This window comes from Ovis canadensis, chromosome 2 (genome assembly GCF_042477335.2).
Source record: "Ovis canadensis isolate MfBH-ARS-UI-01 breed Bighorn chromosome 2, ARS-UI_OviCan_v2, whole genome shotgun sequence".
In the NCBI taxonomy this organism is placed as follows: domain Eukaryota; kingdom Metazoa; phylum Chordata; class Mammalia; order Artiodactyla; family Bovidae; genus Ovis; species Ovis canadensis.
This window is the reverse complement of record NC_091246.1, coordinates 118691166-118714272: the sequence shown is the minus strand read 5'-3', so window position 1 is coordinate 118714272 and position 23107 is coordinate 118691166. Positions and strand designations below refer to the sequence as shown.

Sequence of the window (23107 nt, the reverse complement as noted above, 5' to 3'; positions counted from 1 at the left end):
TTGTTTCCATATCCTGGCTATTATAAACAGTGCTGTGATGAACATTGGGGTAGACGTGTCTCTTTCGATTCTGGTTTCCTCGGTGTGTATGCCCAGCAGTGGGATTGCTGGGTCATAAGGTAGTTCTATTTGCAATTTTTAAAGGAATCTCCACACTGTTTTCCATAGTGGCTGTACTAGTTTGCATTCCAACCAACAGTGTAGGAGGGTTCCCTTTTCTCTACACCCTGTCCAGCATTTATTGGTTGCAGATTTTTGGATCGCAGACATTCTGACTGGTATGAAGTGGTACCTCATTGTGGTTTTTATTTGCATTTCTCTAATAATGAGTGATGTTGAGCATCTTTTCATGTGTTTGTTAGCCATCCATATGTCTTCTTTGGAGAAATGTCTATTTAGTTCTTTGGCCCACTTTTTGATTGGGTCATTTATTTTTCTGGAATTGAGCTGCATAAGTTGCTTGTATATTTTTGAGATTAGTTGTTTGTCAGTTGCTTCATTTGCTATTATTTTCTCCCATTCTGAAGGCTGTCTTTTCACCTTGCTTATAATTTCCTTTGTTGTGCAGAAGCTTTTAATTTTAATTAGATCCCATTTGTTTATTTTTGCTTTTATTTCCAGAATTCTGGGGGGTGGATCATAGAGGATCCTGCTGTGATGTATGTCTGAGAGTGTTTTGCCTATGTTCTCCTCTAGGAGTTTATAGTTTCTGGTTTTACGTTTAGATCTTTAATCCATTTTGAGTTTATTTTTGTGTGTGGTGTTAGAAAGTGATGTAGTTATGTTGAGGTATGTTCCTTCTATTCCTGCTTTCTGGAGAGTTTTTTTCCTCATAAATGGATGTTGAATTTTGTCAAAGGCCTTCTCTGCATCTATTGAGATAATCATATGGCTTTTATGTTTGGGAATGCATGTAAGAATTAAAGATTTTAAAATTTAAAAAATAAAAAACTAAAAATAAAAAAAATAAAAAAATAAAAAAAAGAGAGCAAAAAAAAAATAAAAAATAAAAAGTAAAATAAAAAAAATATTTTTCAATTTGTTAATGTGCTGAATCACATTGATTGATTTGCGGATATTGAAGAATCCTTGCATCCCTGGGATAAAGCCCACTTGGTCATGGTGTATGATCTTTTTAATGTGTTGCTGGATTCTGATCGCTAGAATTTTGTTAAGGATTCTTGCATCTATGTTCATCTGTGATATTGGCCTGTAGTTTTCTTTTTTTGTAGTATCTTTGTCAGGTTTTGGTATTAGGGTGATGGTGGCCTCATAGAATGAGTTTGGAAGTTTACCTTCCTCTGCAATTTTCTGGAAGAGTTTGAGTAGGATAGGTGTTAGCTCTTCTCTAAATTTTTGGTAGAATTCAGCTGTGAAGCCGTCTGGACCTGGGCTTTTGTTTGCTGGAAGATTTCTGATTACAGTTTCAATTTCTGTGCTTGTGATGGGTCTGTTGAGATTTTCTATTTCTTCCTGGTTCAGTTTTGGAAAGTTGTACTTTTCTAAAAATTTGTCCATTTCTTCCATGTTGTCCATTTTATTGGCATATAATTGCTGATAGTAGTCTCTTATGATCCTTTGATTTCTGTGTTATCTGTTGTGATCTCTCCATTTTCATTTCTAATTTTATTAATTTCATTTTTCTTTCTTTGTTTCTTGATGAGTCTGGCTAATGGTTTGTCAATTTTATTTATCCTTTCAAAAACCAGCTTTTGGTTTTGTTGATTTTTGCTGTGGTCTCTTTTGTATTTATTTCTGCCCTAATTTTTAAGATTTCTTTCCTTCTACTAACTCTAGGGTTTTCCAGTTCTTCCTTTTCTATTGCTTTAGGTGTAGAGTTAGGTTATTTATTTGACTTTTTTCTTGTTTCTTGAGGTATGCCTGTATTGCTATGAACTTTCCCCTTAGCACTGCTTTTACGGTGTCCCACAGGTTTTGGGTTGTTGTGTTTTCATTTTCATTAGTTTCTATGCATATTTTGATTTCTTTTTTGATTTCTTCTGTGATTTGTTGGTTATTCAGAAGTGTGTTGTTCAACCTCCATATGTTAGAATTTTAAATAGTTTTTCTCCTGTAATTGAGATCTAATCTTAATGCATTATGGTCAGAAAAGATGCTTGGAATGATTTTGATTTTTTAAAATTTATTAAGGTTAGATTTATGGCCCAGGATGTGATCTATCCTGGAGAAGTTTCCATGAGCACTTGAGAAAAAGGTGAAATTCATTGTTTTGGGGTGAAATGTCCTATAGATATCAATTATGTCTAGCTGGTAATGTGTCATTTAAAGTTTGCGTTTCCTTGTTAAGTTTCTGTTTAGTTGATCTGTCCATAGGTGTGAGTGGGGTATTAAATTCTCCCGCTATTATTGTGTTTTGTTAATTTCCCCTTTCATACTTGTTAGCATTTGTCTTACATATTGTGGTGCTCCTATATTGGGTGCATATATATTATATATTTATAATTGTTATATCTTCTTCTTGGATTGATCCTTTGATCATTATGTAGTGGCCTTCATTGTCTCTTTTCACAGCCTTTGTTTTAAAGTCTATTTTATTGGATATGACAAACCTGGACAGTTTTTTAAAAAGTAGAGACATTACTTTGCTGACAAAGATCCATCTAGTCAAAGCTATGATTGTTCTAGTAGTCATGTATGGATGTGAGTGTTGGACCATAAAGAAGTCTGAGCACCAAAGAATTGATGTGTTTGAACTGTGGCATTGGAGAAGACTCTTGGGAGTCCCTTGGACTGCAAGGAGATCAAACAAGTCAGTCTGATTCTAACAGAAATTAACCCTGAATATTAATTTGATTGACTGATGCTGAAGCTGAGGCTCCAATACTTTGACCTCCTCATGCAAAGAGCTGATTCACTGGAAAAGACCCTGATGCAGGGAAAGATTGAAGGCAGGAGGAGAAAGATATGGCAGAGGATGAGATGGTTGGTTGACATCACCGACTCAATGGACATGAGCAAACTCTGGGATACGGTGAAGGAGATGGAAGCTTGGTGTGCTGGACACAACTGAGCAACAGAACAACAAGAACTAGGCATAATGTCTCTCTTGGACACAAATTGAGCTAACTCTACATTCTTTTAAACCTGTTCCTGGAATCCTAGATCTGAATTCTCTGACATCTGTGGGATGTTATCCAAGATAGGGCCTGGGTCCTGGGCCTTTACCAAGTCACACAGAAAGATGAAGGGAAAGAGCAGTCTGTTAGACTATTCCCACATTCTTCCATGGCATACTGACATGGTGTTGTGAATATCCAGAGTTTAAACCTGACAGTAAGGGAGAAAGGTAAGGTTTTGTAAAAACACCTAAAGGACCCTGGAGGTGAGCACCCTCTCTGATTGCACTAAAGCTAAGCCTTGGCTCCTTACCCAGCTTTGTGCCAAAATGACATCCCCTGGGGACGTGGATTTAGGGCTGTCCTGTTTTATTAAAGATGACATTCCTTGTCTTCCCCTCAGTGACTTTCCCTCCTTTTTTTGGGTTAAACTATATCTTTCAGAAAAGGTATCTAATTAATGTCTTTTAGTGGATAACCAAGAGTGGTTGTGATTCATTTTATAGTAGTTCAGAGACAAAGGAATATTTACTTACATGGTGTGAGCTTTGCTGAGCTTCCCTGGTGGCTCAGACGGTAAAGAATCTGTCTGCAATGCAGGAGACCCAGGTTCAACCCCTATGTCAGGGAAGATTCCATGGAGAAAAGAATGGCTACCCTCTCCATGATTCTTGCCTGGAGAATCCCATGAACAGTGGAACCTGGAACGGGTCAGATTCCTCTGACCCTACAGTACATGGGGTCATAAAGAGTTGAACATGACTGAGCAACTAACATTTTTCACTACTTATTTTTGTGTAGCCACAAATGAAAACATAGGTCCAGGGACAGTGTCTTTATAAGAGATTAACATAAATTCTCATTATCAATAATGACAGCACAGCTATACATTTGAATCACATGATGGGCAGAGTTATTTGGTATTAATAGGTTCATTACTAGAATAGGAAGAATGATTATCAAATTAAAATAAAATTTGAAGTTAATTTAAAATATTCACAAAGAGATTTAATACTTAATGTGTAATTCAGAGTAATAATTGAAAAACAGTACTAAGCTGGAGAAAGTGCTAAAGGGCTGGAAACAAGATGGTGGAGTAGGAGGACTTGTGCATAGCTCCTCCCACAAAAACACCATAATCGTAACTAACTGCTGAAAAACTACTAGCAAAACAGACTGGAACCTACCAAAAAAGGTATTCTACATCCAAAGACAAAAAAGAAGCCACAACAAAACAGTAGAAGGGGTGGAACTGAGATAAAATCAAAGCCTGCACCCACTGGGTGGGCAATCCACAAATCAGAAAACAATTGTATTGCAGAGGTGGTCCCACGGGAGTGAGAGTTCTGAGCTCCATGTCAGGCTTCACAACCTGGGATCCTGGCATCAGGGCAAGGATCTCCCAGAGCATTTGGCTTTGAAAGCCAGTAAGACTTGATGACAGGAACCCCACAGACTGAGAAATAGAAACCCCTTTCCTGGAGGACACACACAAGGCCTGTGTGCACTGGGACCCAGGGAAAAGCTGTGACTAAATAGAAGCCTGGGCCAGAACTACCTCCTTGTCTTGGAGGGTCTCCTGGGGAGGCAGGGGGCAGCTGTGATTCACTGTGGGAATGAAGACACTGGTGGTAGAGGTACTACAGAGTGCTCATTGGCCCGAGCTCTCCTGGAGGTCACCACTTTGTCACCAAGACCTGGCACCACCCAACATCCTGTAGGCTCTACTGCTAGGCCACTTCAAGCCAAACAACCAGTAACACAGGAATATAGCCCCACCCATCATCAGACAAGCTGTCTAAAATCTTCCTAAGCCTACAGCCACCTCTAAATATGCTACTTCTATCTGTAAAAAAGAAATAGACTCACAGACATAGAGGTCAGACTGTGGTTGTCAAAGGGGTGGGGAAGGAGAGGGATGGACTGGGAATTAGAGGTTGGTAGAGGCAAACTCGGAGAAGGCAATGGTACCCCACTCCAGTACTCTTGCCTGGAAAACCCCATGGACAGAGGAGGCTGGTGGGCTGCAGTCCATGAGGTCGCTAGGAGTTGGACATGACTGAGCGACTTCACTTTGACTTTTCACTTTCATGCATTAGAGGAGAAAATGACAACCCACTCTGGAGAATCCCAGGGACGGGGAAGCCTGGTGGGCTGCCGTCTATTGGGGTTGCACAGAGTCAGACATGACTGAAGCGACTTAGCAGCAGCAGAGGCAAACTATTATATCTAGAATGGATAAACAAGGTCCTACTGTATAGCATGGAGAACTATAGCCGATCTCCTGGGATAAACCATATGGAAAATAATATTTTAAAAAAGTATATATATATATAACTGAGTTGCTTTGTTGTACAGCAGAGATTGGCACAGCATTGTAAATCAACTGTATTTCAATAAAAAATAAAAATAAAAAAGTAAGCATACCCTTGACATGGCCCTATTCACCAGAGGGACAAGACCCAGCTCCATCTGTCAGTGGGCAGGCACCAGTCCCTTCCACCGGGAAGTCTGCACAAGCCTATCAAGTCAGTCTTACCCACCAGGAAGGGAGGCACCAAAAGCAAGAGGAGCTGCAACCCTGCAGCCTTTGGAATAGAAAGTGCAATCACAGAAAGTTACACAAAATGAGATAGCAAAGGAGTATATTTCAGGTGAACAAGAAAAAAAAACCCAGAAGAATAACTAAGTGAAGTAGAGATAAGCAATCTACCCCTCAAAGTATTCAGAATAATGATAGTAAAGATGATCCAGAATCTTGGAAGAAGAATGGAGGTATGGATTGAGAAGATACAAGAAATGTTTAACAAAGAGCTAGGAGATACAAAGAATAAACAAACAGACATGAACAATGCAATAACTGAAGTGAAAAATACACTATAAGGAATCCTTAGCAGAATAAGTGAAACAGAAGAACAGATAAGTGAGCTAGAAGACAGAATGGTTGAAATACTGCCACAGACTAGAATAAAGAAAAAAGAATGAAAACAAATGAGAACAGTTTAAGAGACCTTTGGGGCAATATTAAATGTTGCATTACAGGGGGTCCCAGAAGGGGAAGACAGAGAGAGAAAAGACCTGAGGAAATATTTGAAAAGATATCGATAATACCTGGAAATGTCCCTAACATGGGAAAGGAAATAGTCACCCAAGATCAGGCACTCAGAGAATCCCAGGCAGGGTAAACCCAAGGAGGAATATGATGAGATGCATATTACTCAAACTGACAAAAATTAGAGACAAGAGAAAATACTAAAAGCAGCAAAGGAAAAGCAACAAATAACATACAAAGGAATCCCCATAATCAAGTGATTTTTCAGCAGAAACTCTTGAGGCCAGAAGGGAGAGGCATTTTATATTAATATTTTAAGTGATGAAAGGGAAAAGCCTACAATCAAGAATATGCAGCAAGGCTCTCTTTCAGATTTGACAGAGAAATTAAAAACTTTACAGACAAGAAAATGCTAAGAGAATTTAAAAGCACCAAATCAGCTTTACAACAAATGTGAAGGAAGTCTCTAAGAAGAAAAGGAAAAGCTACAACTAGAAACAAGAAAATTATGAATGGAAAACAGAAAAAAATGGAAAAAAAATGGTGAACAAAAGTTCACCAGTAAAGGCAAACAATCAGCAAAGGTAGGAAATCATCCACACACAAATATATCAAAACCAGCCACTGTGAGAAGAGAGTACAAACGCAGGATATAGGAAATGCATTTGAAATGAAAAGACCAGCAACTTAAAATAATCTTGAATATATATACACTGTGATATCAAAACCTCATAACTACAAACCAAATATACACAATAGATATATGCACAAAAAAGAAAGAGAATCCAAACACAACACTAAAGTTAGTCATTAGGTCATAAGAGAAGAGAGCAAAAGAGGAAGGGAATAAAAAAGACTTATAAAAACAAATCCAAAACAATTAAAATGACAATAAAAATATATTGATAATTGCTTCATTTAAAATAGATTAAATGCTTCAACCAGAAGACATCCATCCATAGAGTGGATGCAAAAATAAGACCCATATATAGGCCCATATATATGCTGTCTACAAGAGGCCCATTTCAGAACTAGGGAGGCATAAAAAATGAAAGTGAGGGGATGGAAAATGTATACCATGTAAATTAAATAAAAAGAAACCTCAAGTAAATATTCATATGAGACAAAATACCTGTTACCAGAGACAAAAAGGACACTACATAATAATCAAAGGATCAATCCAAGAAGATAGTGTAACAGTTGTAACTATGTATACACCTAGCATAGGTATATAAGGCAAATTTTGTTGTTCAGTCGCTAAGTCGTGTTTGACTCTTTGCAACACCATGGACGTCAGGCTTCCCTGGCCTTCACTATCTCCTGGAGTTTCATGTGCATTGAGTTGGGAATGCTGTTTAACCATCTTATCCTCTGTCATCCCTTCACTCTTTCCCAGCATCAGAGTCTTTTCCAATGAGTTGGCTCTTCACATCAACTTCAGCAATAGTCCTTCCATTGAGTAATCCAGAGTCGGAGTATTGCTGAAGTTGATTGGCACTTAAACTGAAGCGCTTCAGTTGAAGGAGCTTCAACTTCAGCAAAAGTTCTTCCAATGAATATTCAGGGTTGATTTTCTTTAGAATTGACTGGTTTAATCTTGCAGTCCAAAGGACTCTCAATAGTCTTCTCCAGCACCACAGTTGGAAAGCATCAATTCTTTGGCTCTCAGCCTTATTTATAGTTCAACTCTCACATCTCTACATGACTACTGGAAAAGCCATGGCTTTGACTACATGAATCTATGTCAGCAAAGTGATATCTTGCTTTTTAATATGCTGCCTTGCTTGGTTTATCATAATGTTCTTTCCAAGGAGCAAGCATTTTTTAATTTCAAGGCTGCGGTCACTGTCCACAGTGATTTTGGAGACCAAGGAAATAAAATATAAAATCTATCATTGTTTCCACTTTTCCTCCATCTATTTGCCATGGGACAGGCCAGGATCTTAGTTTTTTTAATGTTGAGTTTCAGGCCAGCTTTTTCATTTTCCTTCACCTTCATCAAGAGGCTCTTTAGTTCCTTTTCACTTTCTGCCTTTAGAATGGTATCATATGCATATCTGAGGTTGTTGCTATTTCCCCTGGCAGTCTTGATTCCAGCTTGTGAATTAACCAGCCTGGCGTTTTGTGTGATGTACTCTGTGTAGAAGTTAAATAAGCAGGGTGACAATATACAGCTTTCATGTCCTCCTTTCCCAATTTGGAACCAGTCCGTCGTTCCATGTCCGGTTCTAACTGTTGCTCTTGACTCACGTACAGGTTTCTCAGAAAACAGGTAAGGCGGTTTGGTATTCTCATCTTTTTAAGAATTTTCAGTTTGTTGTGATCCTCATAGTCAAAGGTTTTAGCATAGTCAATGAAGCAGAAGTAGATTTGTTATGGAACTCCCTCGCTTTCTCCATGATCCAACAAATGTTGGCAATTTGATCTCTGGTTCCTCTGCCCCTTTGAAATGTAGCTTGTGCATCTGGAAGTTCACAGTTCACGTACTGTTGAAGTATAGCTTGAAGGATTTTGAACATAACCTAGCTAGCATGTGAAATGGGTATAATTATACAGTAGTTTGAACATTCTTTGACATGCCCTTCTTTGGGATTGGAATGAAAACTGACCTTTTCCATCCCTTTCGTGGCCACCATGGAGTTTTCCAAATTTGTTGATATATTGAATGCAGCACTTTAATAACATCATCTTTTAGGATTTTAAATAGCTCAGCTGGAATTCCATCACCTCCACTGGCTTTGTTTGTAGTAGTGTTTCCTAAGGCCCACTTGACTTCACACTCCAAGATGTCTGGCTCTAGGTGAGTGACCACATCTTTGTGGCTATCCATGTCATTATTCAAGACCTTTTTTGTATAAGGCAAATACATAAAAGGAGAAACCATAAAGGCAAAGCCATAAAAGGAGAAATTTACCATAACACAAAAATAGTAGGGAGTTTTAACACCCCATTTTTATCTATCATCCAGATAGAAAATCAATAAGGAAACAGTTTTTATATGACCCACTAGACCAGTTGGACTTAATTGATATTTTTAGAGCATTCCATCCAAAAGCAGCAGAATATACATTCTTCTCAAGTGCACATGGAACATTCTCCAGGATAGATCACATTTGGGTCACAAATCAATCCTTGGCAAATTTGAGAAAATTGAAATCATATCAAGCATCTTTTCCAACTTCAAGCTATGAGATTATAAAATCAACTACAAGAAAAAACTGAAAAAATCATGAGCACATGGGAGCTAAACAGTATGCTACTAGACAACCAATGGATCACTGAAGATATCAAAGAGGAAAGGAAAAAAAATGCCTAGAGACATGAAAATAAAAACACAATGATCCAAAATCTGTGGGACATAGCAAAGGCAGTTCAAAGAGGGAAGTTTATAGCAATACAACCTTACCTCAGGAAACAAGAAAAATCTTAAACCGCCTAAACAACATAACCTGTCCCTTATATCTAAAGCAATTAGGGAAAGAACAAACAAAATCCAATGTTAGTAGCAGGAGAGAAATCATAAAGATCAAAGCAGAAGTAAATGAAATATAGACAAAGATCTATAGAAAAGATCAATGAAACTAAAAGCTGATTCTTTGAAAAGATAAACAAAATTGATAAACCTTTAGCTAGACTCATTAAGAAAAGTTGGGATAGGGCTCAAATCAACAAAATAAAAAATGAAGAAAGAAAAGTTATAAATGACACCACAGAAATACAAAGGATAAGAGACTACTACAAGTAATGTATGCCAATAAAATGAATAAAGTAAGAGAAATGGATAAATTCTTAGACAGGTATAATTTTCCAAGACTGAATGTGGAAGAAATAAAAAAAAATGAATAGACAAGTTATAAGTATTGGGATTGAAACTATGATTTAAAAAATCCCAACTAATAAAAGTCCAGCACCAGATGGCTTAACAGGCAAATTCTGCCAAACATATAAAGACTTAATACCTATTCTTCTGAAACTCTTTCAAGAAATTGCAGGAGGAACACTGGAACTCATTCTGTGAGGCCACTATCACTCTGATACCAAAACTAGACAAAGATACCACAAAAAAGAAATTATAGGCTGATATCACTGATGAACATAGATCAAAAATCCTCAACAGAATACTAGCAAACAGAATCTAACAATACATTTAAAGAACCACACATGATCATCAAGCAGGATTTATATCAGAAATTCAAAGATTTCTCAATATCTGCAGATCAATCAGTGTGATACACCATATTAACAATTGAAGAGTAAAAATCATACAACCATCTCAATAGATGCAGAAAAAGCTTTTGATAAAGTTCAACACCCATTTGTGACAAAAACTCTCAAGAAAATGGGCATAGAGAGAGAACATACCTCAATATAACAAAGGCCATATATGACTACCCCACAACAAACATCATTCTCAAATGAGAAAAGCTTGAAAGCATTTCCTCTAAGATCAGGAACAAGACACTGTTGTCAATTTTATTCAACATAGTTTGGGAAGTCCTAACCATGGCAATCAGAGATTAAAAGGAAGTAAAAGGAACCCAAATTGTAAAAGAAGATGTAAAACTGTCACTATTTGAAGATAACATGATACTGTACAATACAAAATCCTTACAATGCTAGCAGAATACTAGAGCTCATCAATGAATTTGTGAAGTTGCAGTATACAAAATAAACACCCACGTCTATTGCATTTCTATACACTAACAGTGAAAAATCAGGAAGAAATCAAGGAAACAGTCTCACTTACCATCAAATGAAAATGAATAAAATATCTAGGAATAAACCTTTCTAAGGAGGGAGAAGACTTGTACTTTGAAAACTATAAGATACTGATAAAAGAAATTAAAGATGACACTAACAGATGGAAAGATAGACCATATTCCTGGATGGGAAAATTCAGTATTGTCAAAATGACTATACTACCCAAAGCAATTTACAGATTCAATGAAATCCCTATCAAATTTGCTGTAGTATTTTTCACAGAACTAGAACAAAAAATTTTTGTTTGTATGGAAACATAAAAATCCTCGAATAATCAAAGCAATCCTGAGAAAGAAAAATGGAGGTGGCAGAATCAGACTTCCTGACTTCTGACTATGCTAAAAAGTTATAGTAATCAAGACAGTATGGTACTGGCACAAAAACAGAAATATAGATAAATAAAACAAGATAAAGAGTCAAGAATAAACCCACATACCTATGGTCAACCTACAACAAAGGAGGCAAGACTGCCATGGAGAAGACAGTCTTTTTAGTAAGTGGTGCTTGGAAAATTGAACAGCTACATGTGAAAAATGAAATTAGAACTTTGGTGAACACTATATACAACAATAAACCTAAAATGGATTAAAGATTTTGAATGCTTTAATTGAATGCTATAAAACTCTTAGGGGAAAATACAGGCAAATACAGGCAGAACACTCTCTGACATAAATTGCAGAAATATCTTTTTTGATTTGTTTTCTAGAGTAATGGAAATAAAAGCAAAAGTAAAGAAATGAGACCTAATTAAACTTAAAGATTTTTTTTTTCTCACAGCAAAGGAAACCATAAGCAGAATGAAAAGACACTGAATGGTAGAAAATGTTTGCAAATGATACAATCAACAAGAGGAGAATGGTGTGGTAGAGAATGAGATGATTAGAGAGCATCACTAACTCAGTGGACTTGAGTTTGAGTGAACTCCAGGAGATAGTGAAGGACAAGGAAGCCTGGCATGCTGCGGTTCATGGGGTCACAAAGAATCGAACATGACTTAGTGACTAAACAACATCAAGGGATTAATAAAAAATTTACAAGTAGCTCATGCTGATCAATATCAAAAAAACAAACAATCCAGTCAAAAAATGGGCAGAAGACCTAAACAACATTTCTCCAAAGAAGACATTACAGATGACTAATAGGGACTGAAAAGATGCTCAATATTGCTAATTATTAGAGAAACTCAAAACAACCATGAGATATCACCTTACACAGTTCAGAACAGCCATCATCAAAAAGCCTACACACAGTAAGTTTTAGAGAGGGTATAGGAAAAAGACCCTACTCACGGACATCACCAGATGGTCAATGCCAAAATCAGATTGATTATATTCTTTGCAGCCAAAGATGGAGAAGCTCTATACAGTCAGCAAAGTCAAGACCAGGAACTGACTGTGGCTCAGATTATGAACTCCTTATTGCAAAATTCAGACTTAAATTGAAGAAAGTAGGGAAAACCACTAGACCATTTAGATACAACTTAAATCAAATCTCTTATGATTATGTAGTGGAAGTGACAAATAGATTCAAGGGATTAGATCTGATGGACAGAGTGCCTGAAGAACTATGGATGGAATTCGTGCAAAAGGCAAAATGGTTGTCTGAGGAGGCCTTACAAATAGCTGAGAGAAGAAGAAAATTGAAAGGCACAGGAGAAAAGGAAAGATATACTCATTTGAATGCAGAGTTCCAAAGAATAGCAAGGAGAGATAAGAAAGCCTTCCTCAGTGATCAATGCAAAGAAATAGAGGAAAACAATAAAATGGGAAAGACTAGAGACCTCTTCAAGAAAATTAGAGGTACAAAGAGAACATTTCATGCAAAGATGGGTAGAAATGGACATAATAAAGGACAGAAATGGAATGGACCTAACAGAAGCAGAAGATATTAAGAAGAGGTGGCAACAACACACAGAAGAACTATCAAAAAAGATCTTCATGACCTAGGTAACTACGAGATTGTGATCACTCTCCTAGAATGTGTAGTCATCCTGGTATGTGAAATCAAGTGGGCTGTAGGAAGCATCACTATGAACAAAGCTAGTGGAGGTGATGGAATTCCAGTTGAGCTATTTCAGATCCTAAAAGATGATGCTTTTAAAGTGCTGCACTCAATATGCCAGCAAATTTGGAAAACTAAGCAGTGGCCACAGGACTGGAAAAGGTCAGTTTTCATTCCAATCCCAAAGAAAGGCAATGCCAAAGAATGCTCAAACTACCTCACAGTTGCACTCATCTCATATACTAGCAAAGTAATGCTCAAAATTTTCCAAGCCAGACTTCAACCGTACATAAACCGTGAATGTCCAGATGTTCAAGCTGGATTTAGAAAGGGTAGAGAAACCTGAGGTCAAATTTCCAACTTCCATTGGATCATAGAAAAAGCAAGAGCATTAAAAAAAAAATCTACTTTTGTTTTAGTGATTACACCAAAGCCTTTGACTGTGTGGATCACAACAAACTGCGGAAAATTCTCCAAGAGATGGGAATACCAGACCACCTTACCTGCCTCCTGAGAAATCTGTATGCAGGTCAAGAAGCAACAGTTAGAACTGGACGTGGAACAATGGACTGGTTCCAAATTGGGAAAGGAGTATGTCAAGGCTGTATATTGTCACTCTGCTTGTTTAACTTATATGCAAAGTACATCATGTGAAATGCTGGGCTGGATGAAGCACAAGCTAGAATCAAGAATGCTGGGAAAAAAATATCAATGATCTCAGATATGCAGATGACACCACCCTTATGGCAGAAAGTGAAGAAGGACTAAAGAGCCTCTTGATGAAAGTGAAAGAAGAGAGTGAAAAAGTTGGCTTAAAACTCAACATTCAGAAAACTAAGATCATGGCATTCTTAGCAATGGTCTCACTGCTTCATGGCAAATAGATGGAGAAAGAATAGAAACAGTGTCAGACTTTAGTTTTTTGGGGGGGAGGGCTCCAAAATCACTGCAGATGGTGACTGCAGCCATGAAATTAAAAGACATTTGCTCCTTGGAAGAAAAGCTATGACCAACCTAGACAGCATATTGAAAAGCGTATTTCTTTGCTGACAAAGATCCATCTCGTTAAATCTATGGTTTTTCCAGTAGTCATGTATGGATGTGAGAGTTGGAGTACAAAGAAAGCTAAGCGCCAAGGAATTGATGCTTTTGAGCTGTGGTGTTGAAGACTTTTGAGAGTCCCTTGGACTGCAAGGAGATCAAACCAGTGAATCCTAAAGGAAATCATTCCTGAATATTCATTGGAAGGACTCATGCTGAAACTTGAAGCTGCAAGCCACTTGATGTGAAGAACTGACTCACTGAAAAAGACCCTGATGTTGGGAAAGAGTGAAGGCAGGAGAAGAAGGGGACAACAGAGGATGAGATGGTTGTATGACATCACCGACACAGTGGACATTAGTTTGAGGATGCTCCAGGAGTTGGTGATGGACAGGGAAGCCTGGCATGCTACAGTCCATGGGGTCACAAAGGGTCAGACACGACTGAGCAACTGAACTGAACTGATAGGAAAAAAGACATCCATTTACATTGTTGATGGGAATGTAAATTGGTACAGCCACTATAGAGAACAGCATGGAAGTTCTTTAAAAAAAAAACCAAAAACTAAAAGTAATACTACCATAAGATCCAACAATCCCACTCATTGGCATATGTCTGGATATAACCATAATTTGAAAAAAACATGCACCATAATGTTCAAGACAGTAGTATTTCCAAAATCAAAACATGGAACCAACCTAATGTTCACGGTTAATGGATAAAGAAAATGTGGTACATACATACAATAGAAATTTACTTAACCATATAAAGAAATAGTGCCATTTGCAGCAACATAGATGGATCTAGACATTATCTTACAAAGTGAAATAAATTAGAGAAAGATAAATATATGATATCACTTATATGTAGAATCTAAGAAAGTATATAAATGAACTTATTTACAAAACAGAAACAGACTTGCAGACATAAAAAAAACAAACAAACTAATTTATGGCTACCAAAGGGATAAAGGGAGGAGGAGGGATAAATTAGGAGTTTTGAATTAACAGAAACACACTAGTATATACCAAATAGGTAATCAACAATGACCTATTGTATAGCACAGAAAACTCTACTCAGTGTTCTGTAATAACCTACAGGAGAAAAGAATCTGACAAAGTATAGATTTAGGTATATGTATAATTGAATCACTTTGCTGTACAGTTGAAACTAACAGAAACTTGTAAAGGACCTATATTCCAATGTAAAATAAAAATTAAGAAACAAAACAAAAATCACTACTAGGCCTCATGAGAGTCAAGAAATCACATCTGACAAATCTCTGCTTCCTCTGTGTAAGAATTAGTCAGAAATTACAGGAAGTTGTGAGGAAAATTATTCCAAGTCACCCTTTGCACTCTGCTCACTCGTGGATCTCTTGGGATGGGTCCCATTTGCAGAATTTCTAGTACTGAATAGGCAGATGGGCAGATCTCCAGTGTCCACTGGTTCTTTCCTGGCATAGGCACAAGTCTACAGTGCTACAGGATCCCATGTGCAATGACACATTGTCCTTTCATCTCTCAACTGACATAGGGAGATAGTCTTCCTTTGTTGGTTACACTTGCTCCTTTTTGCCTGTTCTAGGGAGACTCCCCACTAATGAACATGGTTATTTAAACACCTTTTACACAACACTGGAAGAGTTTCTTTAGGAGAGCCATGTACTCTATGCTCTTGAGTGGCATTTTCACCCATCAAAGGAAGGCATTTCTTACTGTGACCCAGATATGTGTGCACTAGAACATTCTTCAGGTCTTTTCCACCAGGCCCCCAGACCCTGTGCCACTGGGATCTTCCTCCTGGCTCTGCCACCAAGCTACTGTGCCAGTGGAGCACTCTTCTGCTCCTCCATCCATTGACATCCTCCATCCAGAACTTGGATGGTGTTGGTCTCTGCTCATTCCCACCCTGTCTTTTTTGTAAGCTCTTCTTAGTCTCCTTTGTGAGTTTTCTGTTTCCACACATCTTCAACATCTATGGATTTTGGGGTTCTGATTTTTTGACTCTTATCCCTGTTAGGTGAGCATTTTCTAGTGGAGCTTATGCCTTTAGTGGCTTGCGCTGTTGCCTGAATGCTAGGATTGCCCACCTCTGTCTCTTCCAGAGTCTCACCTTCCTCAGATCATGTGTGCCAGTGCCCTGGCCTCCACATACTTGATGGATCCCTCACACTGAAGATGCTCTACCTGGATCACATCCATTCTGCAGTGCTGGGGTCATCTCCTTGCTGGGTCTCCAGACATGTGTCTATCCTCAAATTACACCATGATATTTAGTAAAACATCCAGTAGTTTTACTTTAGACACTTGAAGAGAATTTCTTTGAAGTAATTGTGTCAGTGGGGTTCAAACCAAAATTGTTTCTTGAATTACCCTGCTACAATCCAGTTGATGGTTCTGACTTTCACAAAGCTAGCCTGACAGCTTCATCCCTATAAAATGGAATTGGTGGGCCAGGAGCTAGATATCCCTTAAATATATGGAGTTTATTAGGCTCTGAATGCTCTAATCTGATTCTGAGGGATCCTTGATTATTTTATATGCCTCAACATTTGACCACTTACTCTATCAAATGAGGACATTGTGGAAAATTAAGAATAAAGTGGCTTAGTGTAGTCAAAATGAAAACAGTACAAAATGAGGCTGAGAGGGAAGGGAAGAAACAGAACCAGTACTTTGCAAGAAAGGGCTGCATTTAAGTACTGCACTGATGTAAGTATGGCAGTAGGTAGTTTTGTTACTGAGTACGTAACAGAGACAGTTGTCTCTGGCAGAGACAACTTTAGGAAATTGTAGAGCCATGTAAAAACAGCAAGGAGGCCCTGACACATGCACTGAACAAGCTTAGAAAACACATATGTAGCCTATTGTGCATTGCACCTGCCTGTGTTTTTTCTTGAAATTTTCAGTTTGGATTTTTCCATTCTATATTGTTCTTACCTAAAAAATCTACTTGTTACAATTCTAGAAGCAACCAAATACTTCTTTTCAACACTGTGTTAGTTTTGCTGTGGAGGCCTTTCCAAGACAGCTTTTGTCCTTTTCTCTCTCCTCATTTCACCCTTTTCATCTGATTTTTCCTTCAACTGCTCCATTATTTCCAATGGGAGAAAAATTAACAGTTTTGTTACAGGTTTTCTTCACTATCCAAAAATAGAGCTTTCCCATGTAAACTTTCAGAAGTCAAAATGGCATAGAGTGAGAAAACAGTCACTTATTTTCCTAAAAGCAAAAATCCTCTTCAGATTTCTTCCTTAGTGAAAACAGGTGCTGATGTAGGTTTTTTGTAAAAGCAAAGTGGCATAAAGTGAAATTTCAAAAAGTGGGGAACACCCGTATTGTGTTCCAAAGGGACCTATAATTATTCAGGATATAAGTACTTCGGCCTTCATGAGTTCCTGTCTCCAAAAAATATTAATTACATTTCACAACTGAATTCATACACAGGAAATACATTAATATATTTTAAGCTATCTTCTTTCCTATTTTGTTCCTGATTTAAAAACAAATGAAATGATTTTCATTTAAAAAGTGTTTTGGACCTTTTTAAAAAAAGGTATTTGAGGCATGCATTCTAAAGACACAACATCCATGGTGATATCCTCAGAAACGCGGTGAATTCTAATGGCCACTGAAAGCATGCCATGAGTCCCAGCTCTTCATAGGTTTCCCTGCTATCTGTATATGATCAGCCTCACATAATTCCATCTGTCATTCAGATGCTATTTTCAAGGGCCACCACTGGATGTGCAGATAAACTGCAAGTGATTAAGAACTTCAGATCATTGTACACTGGCAAGCCTAAATTTTCACACAACTTACTAATGGTTCTAAGTTGTGATAATGGTTTCTAAGTTGTGTTTTATCTTTAGCAATGTTATAAGTGGTTTCAGGTCTTTTCTGGAAAAGAGGGGGGACAAATAAGTAAATTTTAATAAACAATAATTTGTTGTTCAGTGTCTGACTCTTTGAGACTCCATGAACTACAGCATGCCAGGCTTCCCTGTCCTTCACCATCTCCTGGAGTTTGCTCAAACTAATGTCCATTGAATTAGTGATGCTACCCAACCATCTCATCCTCTGTTGCCCCCTTCTCCTCTTGCCCTCAATATTTCCCAGCAACGATAATTAATATTGAGTTCACTCCTTCCATCTCAGGCCTTTAGAAGATGACCTTCCAGACTGCAGCCTTGGGAATGGTCTCCAAGTATGTCACTAGTGTCCCTGGGACCTACTCTCTTTACACCCCATTCACCCTACTGGTCCTGCCTGGGAGTCTCCGCCAATGTTCTGTCATTATGCCTCTGACCCTGTTTTGTGGATCAGTGGTCCAGGAGTTCCTGCCAGCAAGAAACTGGTTCTTGCAGCCCAGCTCATGGGGACAACAACCTGCGAGGGTCTCAGAGGGTGTCACATGTATTTGCTGAATATTTAAGCACAGTGAAAACAAAAGGAAAAAACTGACCAATATTGTTGCTGACTTATTCCCTTACAAATCAACCTAGTGGAGATTTCATCCAACAACAAAAATATCCTCAGCAGCTGACTGTGGAAAAAAGCCCAGAGTCAGGCAAAGGATTTGTGAGGGGAAGGAGAGGGCTCCTGCCTGGGACCCTTGAGACTGGTTGGGACACCCTGGGGTTCTTAAGTCCTGATGGCCACTAGGTGACCTGTGAAGGACTGTGCTTTCCAGGCATGGTGAAGCTCTTTCGTATTGATAGCAGTGACTTAAATTAAGTGTTTAAGAAAAGGCAATTTACCTTCAAACAGATGAATATTGCCTCATAGTCTTTTTTTTTTTCTTTTAAATTGAAGTATAGTTCATTCCGGAGAAGGCGATGGCACCCCACTCCAGTACTCTTGCCTGAAAAATCCCATGGACGAAGGAGCCTGGTAGGCTGTAGTCCATGGGGTTGCAAAGGGTCGGACATGACTGAGCGACTTCACTTTGACTTTTCACTTTCATGCATTGGAGAAGGAAATGGCATCCCACTCCAGTATTCTTGCCTGGAGAATCCCAGGGATGGCGGAGCCTGGTGGGCTGCCGTCTATGGGGTCGCACAGAGTTGGACACGACTGAAGCGACTTAGCTAGCTAGCTATAGTTCATTTACAATATTGTGTAAGTTCCAGGTGTATAGCAATATGATTCAGTTATATATACATATATATTGCTTCAGGTTCTTTTGCCTTATAAGTTATCATAAAATACTGAGCATAGTGCCTGGTGTTATAACAATAAGTTCTTGTTGGTTATCTATTTTATATAAGGCAGTGATAGCCTTATGTTTTGTCTCCCTCAGTCTTGTTTCACCGGATCCCAGGGGACATGTCAGTATAGTGGTGAAGTAGAACCAGCTAAGGTTGGGATAAGATGTGATGACCTGTTTTTGTTTCCTTCTAAGGTTGCTTGTCATTCAGGTAATAATTGGCTTTTCATTATGAAAGAAACAAATCTTGAATGTTTACAAAACTGCAGTGAAGAGTACCTGTTCTGTGGACTTTGTGTAGGTTCCCCAGCCCTTGATCTCAGACTTCCCTGGGCCCTGCCATGAGGTTGTGCCTGTGCTGCCTGTGGTTTCATGTCTCCTTTCCTGTTTCCAGGGTCTGGACTTCGCTGGGTTTACAGCACACATGTTTGCTGGGATTTGCTTCGTTCTCTTGTTCTCCTTTCCACTCCTCAGACTCCTTTACTGGAACAAAAAGATCTATAACAAGGAACCCAGTGAGATTGTTGGTGAGTAGAAGCACCTCCTCATAGAGCTTCAGAGTTTACTAACACAATATTATTATTTTCTGGGGGAGGTTGCCACAAAAAGGCAGGAGGTTAATGCTATGTAGAATACCAGGAAGTATCTGTCCATTGGGATGCTGCACACTAGGATGTCCCTGTCTGCCTCCTTGTAGGCAGTGTACTTTCAGGGGCTTTAAATCCATGAACTGTGCCCCTTTAGTTTTCTATAGAATGAAATGTGTTTACATGTAGGAAGCAATGTCCACTGCATACAATTTGCATGTCATGATAGCATTGAACCACCTGTATTTAATACAAAAAGCAGAGCATACAGACTGTAGTCTATATTTTTGAACCACTCTGTTGCTTCATGTCCGGTTCTGTTACATTTTGTGCTGCATATGGGCTTCTCAGGAGGCAGGTAAGGTGGTCTGATATTCTCATCTCTTTTTTTTTTTGTTTTGTTTTTTTTTAAATTTTTATTTATTTTTTTTTTAAATTTTTTTTTTAGTTTTTTATTTTTTAAATTTTAAAATCTTTAATTCTTACATGCATTCCCAAACATGAACCCCCCTCCCACCTCCCTCCCCATAACATCTTTCTGGGTCATCCCCATGCACCAGCCCCAAATATTTCACAGTTTGTTGTGATCCACACAGTCAAAGGCTTTATTGTAGTCAATGAAGCAGAAGTAGATGTTATTTTGAGATTTTTCTAAATCCAGCTTGTACATCTGGAAGTTCTTGGTTCATGCGCTGCTGAAGCCTAGCTTGAAGGATTTTGAGCATAATCTTGCTAGCATGTGAAATAAGTGCAATCAATTCCCATTTCTGTATAAATGGCTGGGAATCTAAGTATGTTCTCACCAGCCTTCCTACTCATCAGATGGTGACTTTACATGGTAGATCTGCCTTTCTTTCCTGGGTGACTTTTGTGTTCAGAATTTAACTGTTTTTGTTCTAACTAGGAAAATGTCATATACACCTTCTCAAGTCACCTATATAAAACCAGCTTGTTCCTGGTAGAATTGAATCACCCACCTCCACCAGATAAATGGAACCATAAGAAGAAATTTCTATTCCAGACAATATGTATTGATTGCACAAAAATTGGAGTGCCCTTGTAGATATAAAAGTGCTTTAAATGCAAGCAATCAACAGGGATTTCCTGGGCAGCCTCTTGGCCTAGCCCTTAGTGAAGGCTGCATAGGTGCAAGACAAGTGGGCAGCATGTGTAGACATAGGAATGGGCCTCACCAAAGAAGCCCAAAACTGTGTGTGTGGGGGGGGTGGCTCCAGTATGGGGGCTAGAGGAAAGGAAAGGAAAGCAGGCACAGATGCCAAGGGCCAAATGGAATAGTCTTTTTGGCGGCTTCCTGGGCCATGGAAGATTCCTGCCATGTAACATAGTTTACTTCATTTAGGAAGAACGTGTTTTCTTAATAACATTGATAATTACTCACCTGGTCATTTGCAGAGCAGAGTATGTGATTTTCTTGAGAAAAAAGAACATCTTCATGTTCATGGCTTCCCAGGTGGTGCCAGTGGTAAAGAATCCACCTGCCAATACAGGAGACCCAAGTGACATGAATTCAATTCCTGGGTCAGGAAGATTCCCTGGCTTAGGAAACGACAACCAACTCCAGTATTCTTGCCTGGAAAATTCCATGGACAGAGGAGCCTGGCGGACTACAATCCATAGAGTCGCAAAGAGTAGACACGACTGAGCAACTGAGCGTGTACACACATTCATGTTAACGTGGCATTCTTCCTAGGTGTGTCTCTGTCCACAGTTCCCCATTTGTGAGGACGCCAGTCATCTTGGATTTGGGGCCATCCTAATGACCTCACCTTAACTAATTATATCTGCAGTGACCCTATGTCCAAAACAGATCACATTCTGAGGTACTAGAGGTTAGGACTTCAACACGTGAATTCAGGGGGACACAATTCAACCCATAGCAATCAGCAAGAGGTATTGAAAATGTTTAATCATCAACAAGTATATGTAAAATGGGGTAACTTAATATGTAGCTTTAGTTTTCTAATGGAAAGTGTCATACCAATGGAGAGCTAGGGAAACTAATCAATCACAATGGCTAATCTGTCTTTAGAAGCTTGCGTGGGCACAGTTGCACCTCCTTCCTCCCCAATATCCCTCTACCTCACTGGTGATCCGAATTACTCAGGAATAATTGTTATATATACAGATTATCAGGCCCACCCCCAGGAAATCTGTGCTGTGAATAAACTCTTCTGGAAAGTCTTATCTTGCGATTAAGTTGGACATACTGATTTGGAAACATAGAAAACAAATCTGTGTATTGATTCCTTTACTCATCATGAATAAAGAGCTGAAGGAAGCTTTGAGGGAAGTGGGATAGAATGGTTGGGATATGGATAATGCTGGAACCCTATGGTAAGGACAACACAGGTTGTACATCAGCACACAGTGAACTGTGCAGATCCAGAGCAATCGCTCTGAGCCACTATTGGGTATAGGGAAATCTGATTTTGAATTGCTTGGTATAACTATAGATTCCTAAGCTTAACCCCAGAGATTTGGGTTCAGCAGGTCTGTGATGAGTCCAAAACATATCAGAATAGCTTGGCTATGCTACAGTTTGAATATTCTTTGTCATGGCCTTTCTTTGGGACTGGAATGAAAACAGCTTTTCTAGTCCTGTAGTCACTGCTGAGTTTTCCAAATTTGCTGGCTTATTGAGTGAAGCACTTTAACAGCATTATCTTTTAGGATCTGAAATAGCTCAACTGGAATTCCATCACCTCCACTAGCTTGGTTCATAGTGATGTTTCCTAAGGCCCACTTGACTTCACATTCCAGGATGTCTGGCTCTAGTTGGGTGATCACACCATTGTGGTTATCTGGGTCATGAAACTCTTTTTTGTATAGTTCTTCTGTGTATTCTCTCCACCTCTTAATATCTTCTGCCTCTGTTAGTTTCTGTCCTTTATTGTGCTCTTCTTTGCAAGAAATGTTCCCTTGGTATCTCTAATTTTCTTGAAGAGGTCTCTAGTCTTTCCCACTCTATTGTTTTCCTCTATTTCTTTGCACTGATCACTGAAGAAGGCTTTCTTATCTTTCCTTGCTATTCTTTGGAACTTTGCATTCAAATGAGTATACCTTTCCTTTTCTCCTTTACCTTTCACTTCTCTTCTTTTCTCAGCTATTTGTAAGGCCTCCTCAGACAACCATTTTGCATTTTTGTATTTCTTTTTCTTGGGCATAGTCTTGATAACTGCCTCCTGTACAATGTCCCGAACCTTCATCCATAGTTCTTCAGTCATTCTATCAGATCTAATCCCCTGAATCTATTTGTCACTTCCACTATATAATCATAAGGGATTTGATTTAGGTCATACCTGAATGGTCTAGTGGTTTTCCCTACTTTATTCAATTTAAGTCTGAATTTTACAAAA

The 23107-nt window shown here is 38.6% G+C and overlaps 1 protein-coding gene across 4 annotated transcripts in view; it reads left to right on the top strand.

Moving 5' to 3' along the window:
• Positions 1-23107, top strand: part of OCA2 (OCA2 melanosomal transmembrane protein) — a 343267-nt gene that overhangs the window by 128314 nt on the left and 191846 nt on the right. For all 4 annotated transcript variants that reach the window (XR_011254446.1, XR_011254445.1, XM_069576815.1 and 1 more), the window contains exon 15: positions 19538-19670. Coding sequence is in view for 2 of the 4 variants with exons in the window: in XM_069576815.1 (XP_069432916.1) it covers positions 19538-19670 (133 nt within the window). In the remaining 2 variants the exon portion in view is untranslated. The remainder of the gene's footprint in view (positions 1-19537; positions 19671-23107) is intronic.